We start from the raw sequence: 16,685 nt of genomic DNA, 5'->3' as shown, positions 1-16,685 counted from the left end.
AACTTCTTTCATTATTTTTTACACTATGCAAAATGTAAACCTTCTGAATATAGTAAAAACACCCGAAAACCTCCCGTGGACGTAGGTCTTGATGACCGAACCACGTACATCTTGTGTCTTTTATCGTTTTATTTTATTTATTCTGTTGAGATTAAAACCCAACTCAGCAAAACCCTAATTGGATAAGTGAACCCTTGTAATTATTTTTTTATTATATGCTTTAAAATTGAAGAAAAAATAATTAAAAATTATAATAAATTAATTATGGTACATAGTGGGACACACTAAATTATGGAAGAGAATATCTCATTTGCTCATCTTGACCACCCTGTAATGCTGCTAGACTCTGAATAACACATGTTATTAGGTTGTTATTTTTTAATTATTTTAAATAAAAAATAATGTGGAAAATATTTTAATAAGTTAATTTAAATAGAAAAGATCATGTGTCATTTTAATTGAGACGTGGAGTAAAATTATTAGAACAAAACGATGAGTTAATAATGTTTTATGTCTCGAACTTTCAGCGTTTTCCACAAAATGTCTCGAACTTTCATTTTCTCCTAAAAAATCCTCAACTTTCATTTTTTTTCATAAAATGTCCCACTATACAAAATCCGATGACAAAAAGATGAATTATCTCGCCGAAAGAAATATTTTGGGGACCATCATTGTTGGAAAACCATACTGAGAACCAACATTGTTGGAAAACGGTGAAAGTTCGAAGTTTTTTTATTTTTTTTTATTTTTTTATATCATCTTTCCGCATCGAATTTGTATAACGGAACATTTTATGTAAAAAACTGAAAGTTCAGAGTTTTTTAGGAGAAATAAAAGTTGGGGACATTTTGTGGAAAACGCTGAAAGTTCAGGACATAAAACACTATTAACCCAAAAATGAATTGAAACCTTAAATGGAGTACAAAATATAAGTTGAGTGCTCCTTCTGAAATAAATTAAAATTTAGTAACTAATTTATTTGATACAAATAACATAGTTTAATAAATTTTATGTAATTAACCACTTAGTTTGTCCATATAATTAATTTAGAAAGTCAACCTGTTTTTCTAATTGCAGCATGTTTAATCCAGAAGAAAATATAAAGATGGCCAAAGTTCTAATTGCAGCATATTCAAACAACATTGGCTTAAGGATGGTGATTACAACTCAAAGTTCTTCCACGCGATGGCCTCGGCTCGAAAGAAATCTAACAGTATCGGGAGGCTTCAAAGGGAAGATGGCAGTTTGGCCACGACTACTGTTGAAGTGCAAGAGGTGGTACGACATTATTTTGAGAATATTTTTTATAACTCCAATACACACATGAACTTCCACCGAGCTCTTGATAGGCTGAATCCGCTCATTGACCATGACAAGAATGTTGATCTCACCTGGGCTTTTCAACCGGAGGAATTCAAATTGGCCATCTCTCAGATGCATCCTGATAAGTCGTCGGGGCCTGACGGTTTTAACCCGAAGTTCTTCCAGAAGTTCTGGAACTTGATTGGCACTGACGTTTTCCAAAGTTGCTCTTATTGGCTTGCTAACGACACTTTTCCTGATAACTTGAACCATACCTTGGTTACTCTCATACCAAAAGTGTCATCGCCCTCGAATATGAAAGAGCTTCGGCCAATAGCTCTTTGCAATGTGCTCTATAAAATTATCTCTAAGGTTTTGTGTAACAGGTTAAAGAGGGTGCTCCCCCATCTCATAGACCGGGCTCAGTCGGCCTTTGTCGAAGGGCGGCTCATCCAGGACAACATACTCATCGCTTTTGAGGCGATTCACTCCATGAAGAAGAAAACCCGTGGGAAATTCGGCTCTATCGCCCTTAAAATTGATATAAGCAAGGCGTACGATCGGGTGGATTGGAGCTACCTCGATGATGTTCTTCGCCGACTTGGGTTTTGCGACAAATGGAGAGGGTGGATGAACATGTGTGTTCGAACTGTAACCTACGACATTCTTGTTAATGGAGCTACGGTCGGGCCTATTATTCCGGTGAGAGGTTTGCGTCAGGGAGATCCGCTATCCCCTTACCTTTTCATTCTTTGTGCAGAGGGTCTTTCGGCCTTAATTCGACATGAAACAGATCGAGGCAATCTTCATGGACTTCAGATCGGACGTGGAGGTCCGGCCATATCCCATTTAATGTTCGCCGACGATTGTGTCTTTTTCTGTAGAGCTTCTTCAACAGAATGTGCTATTCTCAAGAGGATTTTGGCTGATTATGAAGCCGGCTCAGGACAGGCCATAAACTATCAAAAATCTGGTATCTTTTTCAGTTCGAACGTTAGCAGCGGGGACAGGTTGACGATCTCCTCTATACTCGGTGTCACAACTCTTCTTAATACAGGGCGTTACCTCGGACTGCCGTCTCTCGTGGGAAGAAAGAAGAAGGATATTTTCCGTTACTTGAGGGACAGACTTTGGAATCGAATCCATGGGTGGAATGGAAAGAAATTGTCAAAGGCTGGAAAGGAAATACTAATAAAGGGAGTTGCTCAAGCCATTCCCACGTTCTGCATGGCTATCTTCGCGCTTCCCACTAGTTTGACTGATGAAATGGAAAGAATGATGAACAAGTTCTGGTGGGGAAACAAAGGAAATGAAGGAAAAGGTATTAACTGGATGAGATGGGAGAAACTTTGCGTGGATAAACAACTTGGGGGGCTGGGTTTTCGAAGCCTTCAACTTCTCAACGGCGCGATGCTTGGGAAAACCGGATGGCGTCTCATTGACGACCCCGAGGCTCTAGTTAGTCGGGTGTTAAAAACAAAATACTTCCCGAATAGAGATTTCTTGTCTGTGACAATTGGCCACAGTCCCAACTATGCTTGGCGTAGCATCTTATCGGCGCAAGATCTAGTCCGTCGGGGTGTGAGATGGCACATCGGTGATGGTACTAAAGTCAGGGTTTTTGAGGATCCTTGGCTCCGTCAGGCCCATAATTTTCATGTTGTCTCTCCTTGCCCCCCCGAGCTCGAGGGGCTAATGGTAAATGATCTCTTGATTCCGGGCACTAGAAGATGGGACGTGGATTTCTTTAAGGACTTTGTCAATGAGGCTGAACTGCGGGACATCACCAGCATCCCTCTTCCTACCAATCAAAGTGTCGATAGACTCATTTGGCATTTCTCTGACAATGGCTGTTATACTGTGAAATCGGCATACAAGCTAGCAAGCTCTCTCACTCTTGATGAGTCCGTCAGTGTGGAGGGGCAGTGGAAGAAGCGCTGGCGTGTTGAGGTCCCCCCAAAGGTTCGCCATATTCTCTGGAGGGCTGCCCGAAACAACCTTCCGACGAAGGATAATCTGTTGGCTCGCAAGGCTGTTGTTGGTGGTTGTTGTGCGACCTGTGGTAACGGTATTGAAAACCTCTGGCATTCTTTCTTTCACTGTCCTTTTGCTGAAGCTGTGTGGAGGGCCAGCAATCTCTCTCACTTCATCGATTCCATCACGGTAAGAAGCGACTCTTTTACCCATGCTCTTTTCTTGATCGTGGATGATGGAGATGGGGATCGTAAAGTTCGGATTTGCATGCTGCTCTGGCAAATCTGGAGGGATAGAAACAAAGTGGTATGGGACGAGATCTTTCCGAATCCGATACAATCTGTTGAGCTTGCTGAGGCTAGTAGGAACGAGTGGTGGATGGCAAGGAAGATGGGCTCGGGTGTTCCGAATACTTCCCGCTCCCGGGCAGCTATTTGTAAGGGCTGGCACCATCTTCCAGCCGGGAACATTCTCTGCAGCGTGGATGCGGCCTTCTTCCCCGACACTAATTCCGTGGGGCTGGGAATGTTGATCCGTGATTATGATGGCTCTTTTATTGTCTGCCAATCCTCTCTCATTACTGGACTGTACAGAGTTGAAGAAGGTGAAATGATGGGGATCAAGGAAGCCCTCTCTTGGATTAAAAGACTAGGCTTTGAGTTGGGTGTTGTGGAGTCTGACAGTAAACGTGCTTGTGACACTCTTGCCTCTTCCACTAGGAACATTTCTGAGATGGGGGAGATTGCTAGTTCCTGTCGAAGCATCCTGTCGACACTGCCGGGTTTTAGCGTTCGTTTTGTCAAAAGAGAAAGAAATGAGATTGCTCATTCTCTTGCTAAAGTTTCGTGAGATCATCTTTCACATCATGTTTGGAATGAACCTCCGGCCTTTGTGGTGGGTCATTTCCACATCCCATGTTTTTGTGATCAATAATATCGTCTCTTGTTGTTACTCAAAAAAAATATATATATATATATATATATATATATATAAAGAGATCGATAATGAAACACATACTCCAAAATTGGTATAATCCGACAAAATCGATTTATTGGAAACATAATTATGATGGTAGTAGTGTATTTGGAAATGGAGCAAGATCCATGAGACGACATTACATTTTCGGACATCAACTTCAACTCTGTCTCTCTGTTTTTCCAACGTGCCCGCCTTGCATGCTGTAAACTCCAGATCTCTCTCTCCCTCACTCTCCCCCCTCTTCCTCTCTCTCCATTTTCTTCTTCTTCATTATACTCCAGCTCCTCACACAAGCCATTGATCTGCAGTAGTGGCATAATTGAGCAAACCCACCTAGATGCCCAGCGAGCCCTCCTCCGCCTCATGGGACTGCATTCTCCCGGGGCCGCCCTCCAAGCACAACGGCGGATCCGCCGACCTCTCCACCGCCGGCCTCCTCGCCTACGCCGCCGGCAGCTCCGTCGCCATCCTCGACACCCACTCGATGCAGCTCGTCTCCACCCTCCCGCTCCCCCCGCCCTCCTCCTCCGCCGCCTCCGCCTTCATCACCGCCGTCAGGTGGTCCCCCCTCTCCCTGCCCCACCACCTCCTCGAGACTGACGCCTCCTCCCCGCACCTCCAGCTCGCCGTCGGCGACCGCCACGGCCGCATTTGCCTGCTCGATTTCCGCTCCAAATCCCCCGCCTTCTTCTTCGACACCGCCAACCCTAATTCCTCCAAATTGGGCGTCCAGGATCTCTGCTGGATCCAGACCCGATTGGACTCCTGGTGCCTCGCCGCCATCTCCGGGCCCTCGCTGCTGTCTATTTACAACGCCACCACCGGCCGGTGCTTCTTCAAGTACGACGCCTCGCCGGAGTACTTCTCCTGCATACGCCGCGACCCCTTCGATTCCTGCCATTCCTGTGCTTTGGGGCTTAGGGGGTTCCTGCTGTCTGTGAAATTGCTGGGTGACGAATCCGAGAAAGACGTCATGCTGAAGGAGCTTCAGGTCCGCACAGACGCCACGGAACTGCATAGGCTCGAGAGGGATTCTGCTAATGGGAGTAGCAATGGAGCGCCGGTATCTTCGCTTTTCCCCAATTATGTAGCCAAGTTTACCTTCTCACCGCACTGGAAGAATGTTATACTAGTGGCGTTTCCAAGAGAGCTGGTGTCGTTTGACTTGCAGTACGAATCGGTGTTGTTTACGGCAGGGTTGCCTAGGGGCTGTGGCAAGTTCTTGGAGGTGTTGCCGGATGTGAACATGGAGGTTTTTTACTGTGCTCATTTGGATGGGAAGCTCACTACTTGGCGGCGTAAAGAGTGAGTGTTGTATGTCAACATGACTTGCTTTGTTCCGTTGGTTGTGTTTGTCTTGAAAGATATTGCTCAAGTTTGGTAGATGCACTTTGTGATTCTATATGAACCTTTTAAATTGGTTTATATCAACTGAGTTAACAAAGTGTTGAATACTTTTTGGTGTGTTTGATCAATTACCTATGCAAGATATGTGTTCGAATGGGTATAGGCGAAGATTCATAACTGCAGCCAAGGGGGTTTTATAGAATATAAGACGTTTAGTGGACTTCCCAGGATTTAATTTCAGTTGGGAAAACTTGGAAATCAAACTTGCAATGTGGTTTTTTAAGATAGGAGAGTTGAATGACTTTTTTTTGTTAGTGATACCATTCTAGACTGTTGTGTCATTTCATGAATTAGTGTTGTACTTTGTGTCAACTTGTCCTCTAAATGTACCTTTGACTATCTTCAATTAAAAATACATTTGTTTCTTATAAGAAATTTCTTGTTTCTGCTATATATTGTTATTATTGCTTAGTATTTTGTCAGAAAGACAAGCGGCATATGAGTGTAAATTAGATCTCTTAACCCATATAATTTCATAGTTTTTTTTCGAAACCAGATAATTTCATAGTTTTAATGCCCTTTTAGTGCTGATTATTAGCTGGAGTTATGATGGTATATTTATTTGCTTCTTGCCTCAGGTCTGAGCAGGTTCATATTATGTGTTCAACGGATGAATTAATGCCCTCAATTGGCACTACTGTTCCTTCTCCCTTAGTTCTTGCAGTTGCAGTCTCACAATCAGATTACACACTCCAAGACATTGTCAGGCGTTGTCCTGACACAGATCCTGTTGATTTTGAATTGGATAATCCTCTGGCTTCCATCGATGAATCTCATATAATTTCTAAGACTCATTTAATATCCGTTTCGGATGATGGAAAAGTGTGGAAATGGCTCCTGACTGCTGAAAGATCTAGGGATGCTCAAAGAGATTCTGAGAATGTGAAAAAGTTTGACGAAATCCGTCAAGTTCCAATTTCTGAAGTTTCAGAAGTTTCTTCAGCTGCTCAACGTACTGGGGATATGGTGACACAGCCAGATAGCATAAATTGTAGAGAGAAGAACCAACCTGGTTTCCCTGTTGTTTCTGATGAAGTGTCATTTAAGGTTGGCAGTTTAGCGCAATTTATCTTTTCCATAGCTGGAATTTCTTTTACCCTTTTGAATATTTACTGGGCGTGACTTTTCGCTGTTGATGCATCCTATCACCATTCACCACTAAGTCTTTTTGGATTTCCTTTATTCCCGAAAGGAGAAATATTCTAATATGTTTGCTTTGAACTTGAACTGAGAGTTAACAGTATTCTTCCTGTAATATCTTGTACAAGCTGCAAAGGAGGTTGCTACCGAGCTACTATGCTTTCATTTCAATCTACAATTTTATGTTTTGCCCATGATGCAGACCAATCTAGTTGGACAGCTTCATCTTCTCTCATCAGCTATTTCTATGCTAGCTGTTCCATCCCCCTCACTGACAGCTACTTTGGCACGTGAGTGATCTTCTTTTTTTTCCTGTAATCATAAAGAATTTTGTTACCCTGTTAAAAGATTATCGTATCTTCAAATTTACTGTTTCCTTCACCCTTAAGCAGCATTCTGTGAATTACCTAATTGTTCATGCAATATATGAAGGCGGTGGAAACTCGCCTGCTGTAGCTGTTCCTCTAGTTGCATTAGGAACGCAAAGTGGCACCATTGATGTGATCGACATATCAGCCAATGCTGTTGCTGCAAGTTTTTCTGTTCATAGCAGCGTGGTCAGGGGTTTACGTTGGCTAGGAAATTCAAGACTCGTGTCATTTTCTTACACACAGGTCGCAATTATCTATTTTGAAGCATCATAATTTTCATAGGAGATAGCTGTTACAACTCGTCATGCATCACAACTCGCCATGCATGTCCTCCTGTTTGATTAGGGACTACTTTGAAGATCTATCTTGCTCTTATGCGCATCTTGATTTATGAACTTCGCATCCTTATACAATATCTATATGTTCAGGGAAGTGAGAAAACAGGAGGCTATGTGAACAGGCTTGTTGTAATCTGCCTAAGAAGTGGCCTTAACCGAACGTTTCGAGTAATGCAAAAGCCAGAGCGGGCACCGATAAGAGCATTAAGGGCTTCATCTTCTGGAAGGTTTACTGATTTTTTTTATTTTATTTTTGTTGTTTAACATTGAATTTAGTCGGGTTTTTTTTTTAAATACATTTAATTTAGTCGTTAGGTTTCATACAAACTATTCCACTGTTTGGGAAACTCTTATGAGATCGGTCCTTAATGTAGCTCCAATTTCTTTCAGATATCTTTTAATCTTGTTCCGTGATGCACCTGTAGAGGTTTGGGCAATGACGAAGACTCCAATAATGGTAAGTTTTGTAAATCTTGTTCCGCATTTGCAATTTTTGACTGGTTTGATGTTTGCCTTTGTTCATGGTGGAGATAAATTTGAGATTCTCTCCATTGATCTCGTCTACTCTATTCACCATTCCCAAGATTTTTTTATTAATTAATTTTTTTTTGAAAGAAATGAATTAAAGTGCTTCTCTTTATACCAAAGGAAGTTAATTCTTTCACCATTATTCTTGAAATCATGCAGTTGAGGTCATTAGCTCTTCCATTTACTGTTCTTGAATGGACTCTTCCAACAGTTCCAAGGCCAGCCCCAAGTAAACCTTCAAGGACCTCTTCATTTTTATCCCGTGGTGGCAACCCCCCTGCGGAGACTTCTTCCCCTACTAAAGCATCATCAACAGATACTAGTAAGCACAAACTGTTTATTATTGATTTAGAGCTGTAGTTTGCTTCTGATTTGTCTCTCTAAGTTCGTTATGTTTCCTTAATATTTATTATTTATACGCAATAGTTCTTGAACTGCAGAAGAAGGAGCTGACGGAGCACAGGATGAATTTTCAGAAAGCTTTGCGTTTGCTTTGGTGAATGGCGCACTTGGAGTATTTGAGGTCCAGGGGCGAAGAATACGAGACTTTAGGTATGCCTTTTTGGCTTTTCATTTAGTTCACCATTGTGTTTCCAACTTTTTGAGGATAATCCTAAACCAGCAGTTTTTGGATATTAAATTCAAGAGAATTTTAGGTGAATCTGTGGTCTCTTATTCTGAGATGTTTTGGGAAGTAGGATGTGGTTTTTTGCTTGGAGAGTTTTGTTGACATGGTGGGGAATTTATTATGGATAAGGATAAATCAGTAGTTCTGAAAAGTTTAGCAACTTATGTGCCCTTTTATTATGTAGCAAGTGTCAGGAGGGACCTCTAAGGCTCCAATTATACTAGGTATATGCAGTGTAGACATTATGATATTGATCTTTGTTGATAATTGGAACTGCATTCGCATCCTATGATGTGAATAGTTAATATAAACAGTTTTTGTTTAGTCAGAAAAAGAAATACTTAATGGTGTCAACTATTGATGTACCAATAGGCTGTATCAATGGGGATCAAGAAGGTCATCATTATCTTGTTTGCATGATTTTATGATTCCAAAGTGAATGTTTATTTTATACACCTCAAGTAGATAGCTTATAAATATTTTTTATGTTGATAGTTGTATCATACAGTTAGACCATTGACTGTAATGTGCTATTAGTTTTCTATTTGTAGAAAAGAGTGAGTTATTATCTTTCTTATTTGATTATTTCTAGTCCATCTAAAAAAACTTTAACTGAATCCATCTTTTTGGGGAAATAACTTCTAACAAACAAAATGAACATATCTTACTGTTCATCTAGCAGTTTTATGAGACTCTTGATAGGAGGGATGCATATACGTACTTGGCAGATAAGTAATATCTCAAAATGTTATAGAACATCTGTTGCCATTTTTAATCTGCTTTCTTCAAGTTTCATGACTTTATCATTTAGGATGAAACATTAATATACATTGACTGTTGTCACATTTTTTCCACCGTGTATTCTTTGATTTGAAAGTCATTTATTCATTTTGTTTGAATATCAACAGCCTTTTATCATCAATCACTCTAGATCACATTCCAGCCTTCTAGTATTTTATTTCTCATTGTGTCTCAATTACTATTTAGCAAGTTAATGTTTTATTGTACATTGTTAAAAAGTTTGTCATGCATAGATTAGAAAGATTAGAATAAATTTCCATATTTAATCAACAGAATGATATTGCTCTAACTTATTGTCTAATTTTGATTTGTAATCTATCAGACCAAAGTGGCCTACGTCTTCATTTGTTACCTCCGACGGATTGATTACATCTATGGCTTATCGCTTGCCTCATGTAGTACGTACTTTAGTTGGTGAACATATGTTATTCATGATTAAGTTTCCTTGTTGACCTGCATGGGAAGATTCATAGGCAGCTCTCTATTCACATTTCAGGTCACAGGGGATAGGTCAGGCAGCATACGTTGGTGGGATGTCACTACAGGGCAGTCATCATCCTTCAATACTCACAGGGATGGTATCAGGAGAATTAAGTTCTCACCAGTTGTTCCTGGAGACCGTAGCCGTGGGCGCATTGCTGTTCTATTTTATGACAACACATTTTCTGTGTTTGATCTTGTAAGATCTCGTCACTAGTTGGACCCTTTGTGAGTGTTTGGTCTTTGTTGCTTGCAATGCCCTCATGTATCTTAAGATACATGGATACAATATGGAGAAAGTGATTTACTCCTTCAGGTGTTAATAGATAGGTTGCACTATCCGTTAGCTACTCTATTCTATTCTATTCTCTTCCTTCCTCAATCAACCTCATCTCCCTATGTGTGGGGTTTTTCTCCATAATGATGTGATTGTGAAGGATTAACTAAAATTTTTTGGTTTACAAGAACTACCCTGATGTCTAGCCAGTAACTGTCAAAGCCTTTCACATACCATCTCGATGAACTATGAACATCCCCTTAAAGTTATGTTTTTCTTAAGTGCTTGTTTTTTTTCCCTCCCACCTCCCATTCTTTTTCCCTTTGGGGTAGTATCCTTATTTCTAACCTTTGGATTGATCTACAAGTTTCCGAATGATTTGGCATTTCACTAGCACTTTCTATTTGCAGGATTCACCTGATCCGTTGGCTAATTCACTTTTACAACCACAATTTCCTGGAACTCTAGTACTTGAACTGGATTGGTTGCCTCTGCGGACAGATAAGGATGATCCACTGGTGCTCTGTATTGCTGGCGCTGATAGTAGTTTCCGCCTTGTTGAACTTAATGTGTATGTCTACTAATTCTACTGGCTCTATAAATCTTCCTTTTACCCACTTCAACTACTTGCATATGTCTGCATGCGTGTTGAGTAGAAGTTGCTTGAAGACAAACATGATTATGATCTCAGACATTATTATGCCCGCGTCTGATACATACTTTTCTTTCTCAGACATCCAAAATAAGGTTCTGCATACTGGCTTTTTGTGGAAGCCAAAATTCTTAATTTGACACTATAAATTCTAAAGTATCAATTCAAACAAGCTAATAATTGTTCAATCCATAAATATATGTGGTGGCTTAGGCTATATTATTTGTATCTATCTAAGCTATCACCCAAAGTAAACACCCCCTTAGAGATATAAAATCCATCCTAAACTCTGACCTTGATTAGAGTCTTCATTCTTGGAAATTTGAAATGAGTTGAATACTGTGGGGTCTGCAAGTCAATATTCTACTTTTGTTATGACTTATGAGTCTTAATGTTTTCAGATTTTTATTGATATGAAATATGATCCTTTATTGGAAAGGCTTAAAAGATAGTCTAAAATATAGAAAACCCTCGTATGATCAGAACTCATAAGAATTCACCACGAAGAGAAAGATCAAATATGTCAAGAAAGAAAACAGCAAAATGGAAGGCTGGTTGAGGTTGTGACTTGTATAAAATATGCATGTACATTTAGAAAGCATCAGAATTGCTTCAGCTTGTTATAAATTTGTTCCAGGAATCTTACTTCTAATACTGGAGCATGAATGAGGGAAAATGCATATTATACTACAGCTGTGTACAGTAACTAGCAACTGTCATAGTAGCTTCTTCTCATCCTGCATGTGACCAGGTTTTTTGATTTCATTGGAAAGTGAAGTTTTCGTACATGTCATATCAATTGTGAAATGAAAACAGAATGCATTTGTCTTCTCTAACAGAATTTTCCATGTTTTATTTAGTGACTCGAAATTAAGTATGTTGTGTGCTGCAAGTATCTTCTAACTAGCAATTATAATACTCCCTCCGTCCCTCAAACATGTTCCTAAGGGAGGGTTGCGCGGGTTTTAATAAAAGTTGTGTATTTGATGAGTGGAGAACGAGTCCCACAAAAAATGAAGATTGTAAGGGTAATAGTTAGTGGAATTGTTTCCAAAAATAGGGTAGGAAGATGTTTTGGGGACGGACCAAAATGGAAAGAAAGGAAGATGTTTGAGGGACGGAGGGAGTAGTAGTTTTTTTCTCTTATCCTGCACAAGATTGAGTCTTTTATTTCTTTACAAAAGTGAATTTTCTTTACATGCCATATATGACTATCTGCAAATGGAGACAAAAGGCATTTGGCTCCTCTTACATAACTATACATGCTTTATTTAGTCATGTGAAAGTGTGTGTATATATATATATATATATATATATATATATATAGAGAGAGAGAGAGAGAGAGAGAGAGAGAGAGAGGGAGAGAGAGAATTGTTATGCTACATACCTTATGTGAGCACCACTCATGTTTGGCCTAAGTTAGCATTATCTTTTTTGTTTTATATATTTATTTTGATTCTAATACACCATAAATTGTTATTGAAATCATTAATTTTATAAATTACATAAAAATCGAAGCTCGATTTTTTCATTTTCCCTATAACTTCAAATAATTAATTAAAAGAACAATTGAGCTTTGATTTTTTATGTAATTTATAAAATTAATAATCTCAATAACAATTTATGATGTATTAGAATAAAAATAAATGTAAAACAAAAGATAACACCAACATGGGTTGAACGTAAGGTGCTCACATAAGGTATATAGCACATTCTCTCAATAAGAATTTATGATATATATATATATATATAGGGATTAGATCAAATAAAACCTCTCTTAATGTACAAACCTCTTGCACTTGACCTATAAAGTAACTGTATTTGAGCTACAAAGTATGTGCACTTTCATGGTCCTGGTTCAAATCCCAAAGGGAGTGCAATTACATTACCACGGAAGTGCAATTACTTTATTAGTTAACTATAGTTACTCTATAGGTTAAGTGCAAGGTTTGCAGTTTTTACGTTAAATGAGGTTTGAACGGGAGCGCAACTTAGATACAGTCTGGTATAGATGATGATGCCAGATTCCTGTGCATGCAGAAGTGACCAGAAAACTGGGGTGATGAGTCCCAGAGCTCAACCAATCAAAGAGAGATTTCGGCCAGTACCTTTGCCTTCTCCAGTATTGCTCCCCACACCACATGCCCTGGTATATTCTGAAACTTGATGTTCTGAAAACTACAGAAGATTAAACTTGATGGATGTATATGGGTGAAATTTTTGTGTCCTATGGAGTACATTACAAGAAACCATTGATCTTCGATTATATTATAAGAATATTTGTGTAGGTATCTGCCCACTGAAGTCAAAATTAATGAAGAGTATTCACATCATCCTCTTTTATTTATTTATTTTTGTGAAATGAGCTTATTTTAGAGGTTTATTCTCCATAGGCATTACGGATGATCTTACAACTGGGTGTCAAACCTTCATGGTTCGATGCATTAAGCACAGTCATGAGTGTGGAATATTCATATGTTCCTGGGACTCCATCAGCTGGAGATCTTCGTGGTTATATGATTGATTCACCACGTGTTGGAGACTCTGCTGTTCCTGAGATGCTGCTGAAAGTATTAGAGCCTTACCATAGAGAAGGTTTGGTTTCGTCCCATTTACAACTATTATAAAATACTTCTCCTAATAATTTAATGACGTTTTCTTCCTTGAATCATCCTTAAGCCTGCCTCCTTGATGATGAGAGAGTGAGACTATATTCCAAAGTTGCTAAAAGAGGCTCAACGCTGAGGTTGGCATTTGCAGCTGCTGTCTTTGGTGAATCAATGGAGGCACTTTTCTGGCTACAGTTACCATGTGCTCTCAACCACCTGATGAATAAATTAGCTAACAAATCACCTCAACAAGGTCCACATACAGCCCAAAATCGTGATATCGATGCATCTGTGTTGAGCAGGATATCTTCAAAAAGAAAATCATTGCCAGAGTCTAAGAATATTTTGGTTAGTAAATAGTAAATTTCGATCATAAATGCATTTCAATTTTATTGGCACTATTTTACTGAAAAGTGGCTAGGAAGTATTTTGGGTTATAAGGTGTGAGAATGATGTTCTAATCTATCGATGGTCTTTTGTAGTTGAGAATTTTAATGACGACATTTGTCTCACAGGTTAATGGTCAACTGAAATTGATGGCTTTTGACCAACAAGAATTGTGGGAACGCGCTAATGAACGCCTCACTTGGCATGAGAGACTGGAGGGCGAAGAGGCCATTCAGAACCGTGTACATGAGTAAGTCTTTCCTCTAGAACAGTTGATGAACAAAATGTGAAAAATGAACAAGATGTCAGTGCGATCGTGGCACTGCTGGCAGGATGGATGTGACTGTATGTAGATATGTTGCATGTTGACAAGATGGAGAAGTTTCAGCTTCAACTCTGGCGCTCTTTTATGTGATAATAGTGGACTATGAGTAGCTGTAACTAAGCTTATCTATGTGTAAATAATCTGTTTCAATGGAAATAGGGAGCTAGCAATTGCAAATTTGATTCTTATCTATCTTCAACTTAAAGTCTCATATTTCTCCAGAAACCTATTCCATTCTTGCACTGTCTCGCTGCTTACTCTAATAAATTTCTAAAATTCGGAAAGCTTCATGTTGGAAGAAAACTGTATCCATCTTGTCAAACTTTCGTCAAGCGGCTAAAATCTTATGAGGCAGTTGTGAGTCTTGTGACAGGATATATATATATATATATATATATATATATATATATATATAGGGGAGGACTAGAATAAAAACACATTTTTTTGTATAAAATAGGAACAATTTTCAGCCCTTAGATCATCAAGATCTACGGTTGATTCAACACCTTGTTGGATGAATTCAGGTCCTGAGTTCGAATCCCAAAGGTAGCGAAAAATTTATTTTTCGCAATCAATACAATTACACAGCCAATTCATACATGTTCTACATAGAATTCATACATTTTAATTCGTTTATAGTTTATACAAAAAAATGTGTTTTTATTCTAGCCCACCCATATATATATATATATATATAAATGCGTGTATTATTTCAACCTTGTGGATGTTGCTAACTAAGATTTCATAAAACTTTGATGCAAACAAAATATTGCTTATGCCTTGCTATTCTAAATCTCCATGGCCAGACTTGTGTCAGTTGGAAACTTAGAAGCTGCTGTTAGTTTGCTGCTCTCAACTTCTCCAGATAGCTCTTACTTCTATGTGAACGCTCTGCGAGCTGTTGCTCTTTCCTCTGCCGTCTCCACGTCTCTACTTGAGCTGGCTGTCAAGGTACTTGTTTTCCCAGACGATCACTTTAAACCTAACATCATATTATCTAATCAACTAAGGTTATTAAGGAGGATCAATATCTAATCGACCAAGTTGTCTGTAGGTAGTTGCAGCCAATATGGTCAGAAATGATAGGTCAATGTCTGGCACACATTTGCTTTGTGCAGTTGGAAGGTATCAGGAAGCTTGTTCTCAGGTAGACTTTATCATGCACACCTTTGTTTATATCCTGTGCTGCAAATCTACATGTCAAATTATGTCCATTTAAAATACGATCAGGAAGGGCGATTGTTTTAGTAATGATTGCTTATTTGTAGCTTCAACTCATTTGCAGTTGCAGGATGCTGGATATTGGACCGATGCAGCAACACTAGCTGCAACTCATTTAAAAGGATCTGATTATGCAAGGTTTTGTTCTATTCTGAATTTAAACCATTTCCTAGTCGGTTTGTAGTTTGAGTGATGTATCCTGGTTTGCGGAATCTTTGAGTGCTAAAAACTACTTCGGATCCTAATCTTACTTGAACGACCCTCAGGGTGTTGCAACGATGGGCTGACCAAGTTCTTCACGTGGAACATAATATCTGGAGGTACTAGTCTTTGAAATGTGTTTGATGGAGTAGTATTTTCGGTGTTCAATCCTAACCACGTGTCTGTGCAGGGCATTGATCCTATATGTAGCAGCAGGCGCTCTGCAAGAGGCAATGGCAGCGCTACGCCAGGCACAGCTGCCGGACACTGCTGCCATGTTCATACTCGTTTGCCGTGAAATCCACGCTGAATTCCTGGCCCAATTGGATTCTGAAGATGATGCAACTTCGAAGGAGAAGGTGTCGACTTTGCCTGGGCTGGACCCCTCGAATGAAGAGGTGGTTGCAATTGGTGAATATTTCGGACAGTATCAAAGGAAACTAGTACATCTATGCATGGATTCTCAGCCTTACGCTGACTAGGTATTCCTAAGGTTTCAAAACTTGTTTATAGATCGGTATCATGGAGCAAATATTCTTCGTCCAAACTGAAGAAAGTCTTTTATAGTTTTAGCGACGTTTAAGAAAGGCGTTGCTGCTTGTAGTTGTAATATATTTAATATTTTACCACCTCCCAATATGAATGGGAATAACTGTGTGTGTGTGTGTCTGTGTGTGTTGTATACACTATGTATATGCATGAGGTCGGGGAATCAAGTTTTGTAAGAGCAATAACATATAATAATTTAATTTATATCATACATCATTCTTTTGATTTGATGCTGCTGCAAATATCATATTTGCTGTTTATTATCTTTTATTTTTTCAAAACAAAAAGTGCTCTCTTGCAAATGAGTAAGTTGTGTTTGTGTTTCAATTGGTTAAATTTCTTTTAATAATGTTGTATCTGGTCATGCTACAATTTTATAAAGACGATGAAGGTGTTAGGCTATTCCTACTTTTTTGTGTATCTCTTTAATGCTCATCAACTGAAATTATTACTTAAGTATAATTTTAAAGATCAGTAGTAATTTAGCGTGTTGTTATTTGCAACGGATCAATTTATG

General features: G+C 39.1%; 1 protein-coding gene across 2 annotated transcripts; it reads left to right on the top strand.

The window, feature by feature from the left end:
• The first annotated feature begins 4,310 nt into the window (after positions 1-4,310).
• On the top strand, positions 4,311-16,393 carry LOC130988263 (uncharacterized). 2 transcript variants are annotated; one of them, XM_057912067.1, is made up of 21 exons: positions 4,345-4,456; positions 4,563-5,559; positions 6,240-6,708; positions 7,004-7,091; positions 7,234-7,415; positions 7,601-7,737; positions 7,901-7,967; positions 8,198-8,360; positions 8,479-8,590; positions 9,790-9,865; positions 9,964-10,146; positions 10,635-10,795; positions 12,917-13,025; positions 13,270-13,471; positions 13,556-13,833; positions 14,001-14,122; positions 15,004-15,148; positions 15,252-15,344; positions 15,483-15,556; positions 15,685-15,738; positions 15,810-16,393. In XM_057912067.1, exons 2-21 carry the CDS (start codon positions 4,592-4,594, stop codon positions 16,099-16,101), a joined length of 3,975 nt encoding a protein of 1,324 aa, XP_057768050.1. In that variant the 5' UTR covers positions 4,345-4,456; positions 4,563-4,591; the 3' UTR covers positions 16,102-16,393. The 2 variants fall into 2 exon arrangements, with proteins under 2 accessions (XP_057768049.1, XP_057768050.1); XM_057912066.1 differs by having other exon boundaries at positions 4,311-5,559.
• The last annotated feature ends 292 nt before the right edge of the window (positions 16,394-16,685 follow it).

Source organism: Salvia miltiorrhiza, chromosome 6 (genome assembly GCF_028751815.1).
Source record: "Salvia miltiorrhiza cultivar Shanhuang (shh) chromosome 6, IMPLAD_Smil_shh, whole genome shotgun sequence".
In the NCBI taxonomy this organism is placed as follows: Eukaryota; Viridiplantae; Streptophyta; class Magnoliopsida; order Lamiales; family Lamiaceae; genus Salvia; species Salvia miltiorrhiza.
Note: the sequence above shows the minus strand (reverse complement) of the source record. Positions and strands in the feature narration are given on the sequence as shown.

What these genes read in the sequence shown, in the direction of transcription:
- LOC130988263 (XM_057912066.1), top strand. Translation starts at nt 4,592, where the DNA reads ATGCCCAGCGAGCCCTCCTCCGCCTCATGGGACTGCATTCTCCCGGGG. An exon ending in TGTCATTTTCTTACACACAG is followed by an intron (nt 7,416 to 7,600) that starts GTCGCAATTATC and finishes CTATATGTTCAG; the next exon opens with GGAAGTGAGAAAACAGGAGG. An exon ending in CGAAGAATACGAGACTTTAG is followed by an intron (nt 8,591 to 9,789) that starts GTATGCCTTTTT and finishes GTAATCTATCAG; the next exon opens with ACCAAAGTGGCCTACGTCTT.